We start from the raw sequence: 7078 nt of genomic DNA on the forward strand, positions 1-7078 counted from the left end.
CATCCTTTTTCTTCAGGATGGCATCAACATGCTTCAGTCCTATTGACACGCTTTATACACTACAAGCACCCCTCTCTCATTTTTATCTATGATTTCGTTCTTCAATTCTATCATCATCAGCTTTTTTTCTTTCCAGCACTGTCCTTTACACTAACTTCCTTAGGACCCATGGCTAACACAACTAATTATTAAAAAATAATAGCAACAAATGCACAAAACTAAACAAAACACTGGCAAAAACACAACAGGCATATTGTCACAATGAGATGAACTCCTGAACTGAGCAAGCAGAGACTGCACTTGTTGGGAGAGCATGTGCGAGCTCAGTGCCAACTAGTGGTCACTTGTATGAAACTTGCTCGTACTTCAAGAGAAAAATTCGCACAAGCCTCGGTTTGTACAGCAAATTACTCATATAGTGTGGCACTCATACTGCAAGGTTCTACTGTATATGTATATGTGCCATGTAAGAGCACTCAATCCACTCTGTAAGGTGGTTGGTGCTAAGAAGGGCATCCAGCCATAAAAACCCTGCCAAAACAGACAGTGAAGCCTGGTGCAGTCTTCTGTCTAGCCAGCCCCTGTCAAACTGTCCAACCCATACCAGTATGGAAAACAGACATTAGATGATGATGATGATGATGGTGATGATGATGATGCTGATGCTGATGCTGCTGCTGCTGCTGCTGATGATGATGATGATGATGATGATGATGATGATGATGATGATATATGCAATGGGCTTCTTTCTTAGGAAGCAAATTCTCACCACACAGCCTCACCTGCTATAAAACTATTCTCAATAAAGTTATAGATAAGATTTTTGTGGAAGAATTTCATGGAAACAAAAGTAAAAGTAAATTCTTTCCACAAAAGACAAACAATGATCAAAACATGACAATTGCATTTTAAGAAAAGTACATACTTAAGAATGTTAAAACTAAGTCTTTGTAATGAGTAAGATATATAGAAAGCATTAACATTTTGGAGAATTACTATACAACAAAAACAAGACCATAAACTCAAAAATCAACACAAACAAGTTTAAAAAACTACTTAGTCATGTTTTTAATATAATATGGTTGAAAGAAGAGTTTCTTTCCATCTGTGTATATGTATATGTGTGTGTGAGAGTGGGAATGTGTATGTGTGTGCATGTGTGCATGTGAATGTATGCATGAATATTTTTGTATATGTAAGTATATATATATTTATGTACTTACATGCACATACCTACACACACATGAATACTTACATATGTATGTATGTATATTCATATATATGGGAGAATATACAAAAAATAACAACAGACGAGGACAGGTGGTGTAAATAACACACACACACACATGTGTGTATATGTGTGTGTGTGTGTGTGTGTGTGTGTGTGTGTGTGTGTGTGTCCTTGTTTTATAGGTGCAGGCATGGTTGTGTGGTAAGAAGCTTGCTTCCCAACCACATGGTTCCGGGTTCAGTCCCACTGCATGGCACCTTGGGCAAGTGTCTTCTACTATTGCCTCAGGCCAACCAAAGCCTTGTGAGTGGATTTGGTAGATGGAAACTGAAAGAAGACCACCGTATACATATATATATATATATATATATGTATATATATATATATATATGTGTATATATATATATATATATATATATATATATATATATATATATATATATATATGGGAGAATATACAAATAATAACAACAGACGAGGACAGGTGGTGTAAATAACAAAAGTATATATTAGTATGACGCTCGGGAATACGGAAAGTCTTTGACGTTTCGAGCTACGCTCTTCAACAGAAAGAATACGGAGACAAGGAGAAAAACACGGAGAAAAAAAATTGAAAAGTGTTCAGTCAACGGTCAATCATAATAATGGCCGATCATAACAATGACTGACCAGAAGTTAGAAATTCTTATTTCAGGAGAGCTAAGAAAGGAGGAGATAACAAACGGTGATCGGGAACGAGGGGCTGTGTGTGGGAGGTAGAATGCTGGTGATCTTGACGTATGTAGTGTGAAAATGGGGAAGGGAGAAAGGGAGAAAGTAGTTGGTCAGTTGTAGTGTGTGCGTGGTGTGATGCGAGGGTATTGGTGTGGTGTGCGTGGTGTGATGCGAGGGTATTGGTGTGGTGTGATGTGAGGGTGTTGGGAGGTGGGGAAGGCATGGGTGGAGTGTGGGTTAGGCTGAGGGTGGGGTAGAGGTAGGGGTCTGTGGGTAGGGTGGGGTATGTGGGTAGGGGTGGGTGGTGGGTGTAAGGAATTGGATGGGGTGGAGTGGGAAGGTAGAGTAGGAGTGTGTTGGGTGTGGTGGGATGAGCTTATGAGGGGGTGTTGACGAGGAGGGAGAAGGGGAAGGTGGATGTAAGAGAGGAGAGAGGGTGGGTATAAGAGAGGGAAGGTGGATTGAGAGAGGGGGAAGGTGGCTATGGGGGGGGAGAAAGAGAGGAAGAGAAAGAGAGGAAGAGAAAGAGAGGAAGAGAAAGAGAGGAAGAGAAAGAGAGGAAGAGAAAGAGAAGAAGAGAAAGAGAGGAAGAGAAAGAGAGGAAGAGAAAGAGAGGAAGAGAAAGAGAGGAAGAGAAAGAGAGGAAGAGAAAGAGAGGAAGAGAAAGAGAGGAAGAGAAAGAGAGGAAGAGAAAGAGAGTGAGAGAGAGGGAAGAGGGGTATGGGGGGGAGAAAGAGAGGAAGAGAAAGAGAGTGAGAGAGAGGGGAAGAGAGTGAGAGAGTAAGGGTGAGAGAGTAAGGGTGAGAGAGTAAGAGAGTAAGAGTGTAGAGAATAGGAGAGTAAGAGTGTAGAGAGTAAGAGTGAGAGAGGGGGGAGTACGAGAGAAGAGAGTGAGAGAGAGTAAGAGAGAGGAGAGAAAGAGTAGGGGTGAAGAGAAGTGGGAGTGGAGAGAAGTATGAAGAGAGGTGAAGAGACGTACAAAGAAGTAGGAGTCGGAGCAGGAGGTGGGGGAGGGGAAAGATGGGTGGTAGGAGGGAGGGTGGGGGAGAGAGACAGGAGGAGGGGGTTAGATGAAGAGTGGAGGGGAGTTGAGCCCATGTGGCGCAAAGGAGCGAAGATAGAAGATTAATCCCTGTTCACGGCGCAAACGGGAGTCCGGATGGCCCCTGTGCATGGACAATCCAAACACAGACAGGTGTTGCCGCAAGGAGTGGCCGGCAGAACGGAAGTGGCGTGACACCGGGGTGTCATTGCCGACGTTGATATCTCGGAGGTGTTCCGCGAATCGGTCGGCCAGGCGGCGCCCCGTTTGTCCGATGTACAGGGATTGGCAGAGAGAGCAGGAGAGGCAATATATGATGTTGGTAGACGTGCAGGTGAAGGAGTCGGTGATGCGATAAAGTCGGTGATGGGTACTGGTGAGGAGGGTGGTGTTGGAGAGGTAAGGGCAAGTGCGGCAGCGTGGGCGGGAGCAGGGGAACGAGCCAGGTTGAGAGGTTGGGTTGGGGAAGAAGCTGTGGACCAAGAGGTCCCGTAGGTTGTGGGCTCGTTTGAAGGAAGGGAGGGGTCGATTAGGGAAGATGTGGGAGGTGGAGGGGTCGGACTGGAGGCGCCGAAAAGCTCGGAGAATGGAGCGTTGGAGGGGTAGGGTGGTGGGATGGTAGGTGAGGGGAAAAGGGAGGCGGGAAACGGCAGGGCGGGTTCGAGGGGAGAGAGCAGATGCACGGTCCAAAGAACGTGCTCTGGCAAGGGCGGTGTGGATGGTGGTGGGTGGATATCCACGCAGGCTAAAGTGGTGAGCCATGAGTTGAGACTGAGTCTCAAAGTCATGGCTGTCGCTACAAAGTCTGCGTAGACGGAGGAATTGGGAATAGGGGATGGAAAGTTTTGTGTGTTCTAGGGTGGGAGGAGGAGAAGTTGAGATAGGAGTGTGAGTCTGTGTGTTTGTAGTGTATGGAGGTGCTAAGGGCGGAATATATTGTTGCTATAATGCAAAGTCCAAAACATTGCTTTTTCAGAAAATGAAAAAATAGTTTAACCATTCCATAGCAAAACTGTTGCACTAGACTTTGACAATATTTGATACCTTGGCATCTGAAGAGCCTGGAGATACGATAGGTTGACCAAAAGAACTGGCTATTGCAAGCATAAGTAAATATTGAAAAAAAAACACATTTGACCAAATTTGGACATACAATAGTTTAATATAATAGCAACGATCTGTATATGTTTGTATGTCTGTGTTTGTCCCCCACCACTATCACTTGTGTTTATGTCCCTGTAACTTAGCAGTTCAGCAAAAGTGACCAATAGGATAAGTACTACGCTTACAAAGACTATGTCCTCAGGTCGATTTGTTTAACTAAAGACAGCGCTCCAGGATAACTTCAGTCAAATGACTGAAACAAGTAAATGAAGAAGAGAATAAAAGAATATATGCATACACACACATGTGCATATATGCATATATACATATAAAAATATGTATATATCAACACATACATATATACATACATATGTATAATAATGGGTAAATTGTAATTAGTACTACATCTAAGATAAAAAGAACACAATACAGGTATTTATTGGTAGAGTAAAACTTTTATTGAAGTAACTGAAATGATCAATGCCTGAGAAACAGAAATACTTTCAGCATGGTTGGGAACTCTTAATAGTATTAGGGAGCCAGAGATGGTACACAGTGTTCTGAGATGGTGCTTATGAGTTGGAAATTTTTCTAGAAGGGGTATATTGATTTTCTTTTACTTTAATTCTTTTATTTTTTTACTTGTTTCAGTTATTAGACTGCAGCCATGTTGGAGCACCACCTTTAGTCAAACAATTCAACCCAGGACTTATTCTTTGTAAGACTGGTACTTATTCTATTGGTTCCTTTTGTTAAACTGCTAAGTTTTGGGGGTGTAAACACATCAATATTGGTTGACAAGCGATGGTGGGGGGACAGGCACAGATACATATATATATATACATATTTGTGCAGGGCTTGGACAAATTAATGGGAACGCCTCAAAATTTCAAACAAATTTATTTTAATATGGGGTAGGACGTTGCCTTTGGCAGTAATTACAGCTTGAATTCTACAAGGTATGGACTCATACAAAGTTTGAATTGTTTCCAAAGGAATTTTTGTCCATTCTGCAGCTAAAACAGCCTCCAGTTCTTGTAGCAATGATGGTGGAGGATATCGACTGCTTACTTGTTCTTCTAAAATGCACCATAAGTGTTCAATAATATTGAGATCTGGGAACTGTGGTAGCCAGATAAGACGTTCAATTTCACTAGAATGTTCCTCATACCATTCAGTAACAACTTTAGCTGTGTGAATTGGTGCATTATCACCGTGAAAGATTGCATTTCCCTCCAGAAACATTTCCGCAACCATAGGATGAATTTGATCAGATAAAATGCTTAAATAGTCTTGACTTTAATTCTGCCATGAAGGGTCGGCAGATTTCCAAGATATAGCCCCCCCAGAACATCACAGATCATCACAGATCCTCCTCCATGTTTAACAGTTGGAAGAAGATAGTCTGGGTCAAATGCTTCTCTTGGCTGTCTGCACACATGTACTTGGCTGGTGGTCGGAAATAAGGCAAAGGATGACTCATCCAAGAAAATAACATTCTTCCACTGCTCTAGAGACCAATTCTGTAGGTTTTTACTCTACTCTAAACGCTTTGCAACTTTTGCTTTTGAAAGTAGTGGTTTTCTGATTACAGCCCTCCTATGAAGTCTGGCTTTGTGCAGCTCCCTGCGAACAGTTTTTGTGGAAACTGGGTTCTCGAGGTTGTCATTAAGCTCTGCAGTAATTTTGAGAGCTGTACTTTTGTGATCCTTTCTAACAATTCGTGTAAGAGTCTGATGGTCCCTATCTGAAAGTTTTGGTTTTCTTACAGAGTTTTGTTTCGATGAGGAGGTTTTTCCCTCTTTCTCAAAGGCTGTCATTACTTTTGAGGCAGTACTTCTTGATACACCAAGCATTTCGGTTGCTTTCATTATGCTAGTGCCTGCCATACAAGCACCAACAATTTAACCTCTTTGAAATTCCGATTGATCTGTCATTTTAATGAATTTTAATTGTCTTTTTCTGATGATATCTGAAAAGAAACAGCAATTTTAGCAAAACATATTAAGCAACACTAATAATAAATCAAAAACATCAAAATAGACGAGTTTTTGATGGTTTTATAGATATTTCAAAATTATGATGGTATGATGCTACGTATTTCCATTATTTTGTCCAACTCCTGTATATATATAAATATATACGGGCTTCTTTCAGTTTCCGTCTACCAAATCCACTCATAAGGCTTTGGTCGACCCAAGGTTATAGTAGAAGACACTTGCTCAAGGTGCCACACAATGGGACTGAACCAGGAACGATGTTGTTGGGAAGCAAGCTTCTTACAACACAGCAACTCCTGTGCCTATTTTTATATTACTAGCTTTTCTTGCTTTTATATTACTTGCTTTTCTTGATTTTTTATTTGATTTGAAAAATCATTGTGAAAATTTTTAATGGAAAATGACATAATGTCTGCTGATCAAAGAAACTTGCTGAAATTTGTGAATTAACTCTATATTTTACACCCTACTCTATAATAGATTCAATTGTTTTCTGTGTAGGTTGTACCAAACTGATGTTCTTATAATTCTACATAGCATGACTAACTACAAGCTGATGGATTTATCATCATCATCATCATCATCATCATCATCGTTTAACGTCTGCTTTCCATGCTAGCATGGGTTGGATGATTTGACTGAGGACTGGTGAAACCGGATGGCAACACCAGGATCCAATCTAATTTGGCAGAATTTCTACAGCTGGATGCCCTTCCTAACGCCAACCATTCAGAGAGTGTAGTGGGTGCTTTTACGTGTCACTTGCACGAGGGCCAGTCAGGCGGTACTGGCAACGGCCACGCTCAAAATGGTGTCTTTTATGTGCCACCCGCACAAGAGCCAGTCCAGGGGCACTGGCAACGATCTCGCTCGAAAATCCTATGAAGGCCAGTCAGGCGGTACTTGCAACGGCCACGCTCAAAATGGTGCATCCCATGTGCCACCCGCACAAGAGCCAGTCCAGGGGCACTGGCAACGATCTCACTT

At 41.9% G+C, this 7078-nt stretch overlaps 1 protein-coding gene across 1 annotated transcript in view; it reads left to right on the plus strand.

Annotated features, from left to right (window-relative positions):
* Nucleotides 1–46, plus strand: part of LOC128247372 (protein CFDP2-like) — a 1479-nt gene extending 1433 nt beyond the window's left edge. The window contains exon 2 of the mRNA XM_089348396.1: nucleotides 17–46. Within this exon, the coding sequence (XP_089204522.1) occupies nucleotides 17–46 (30 nt within the window). The remainder of the gene's footprint in view (nucleotides 1–16) is intronic.
* The last annotated feature ends 7032 nt before the right edge of the window (nucleotides 47–7078 follow it).

The sequence above is a fragment of the Octopus bimaculoides genome, chromosome 3 (assembly GCF_046866305.1).
Source record: "Octopus bimaculoides isolate indiv1 chromosome 3, ASM4686630v1, whole genome shotgun sequence".
Classification (NCBI taxonomy): Eukaryota; Metazoa; Mollusca; class Cephalopoda; order Octopoda; family Octopodidae; genus Octopus; species Octopus bimaculoides.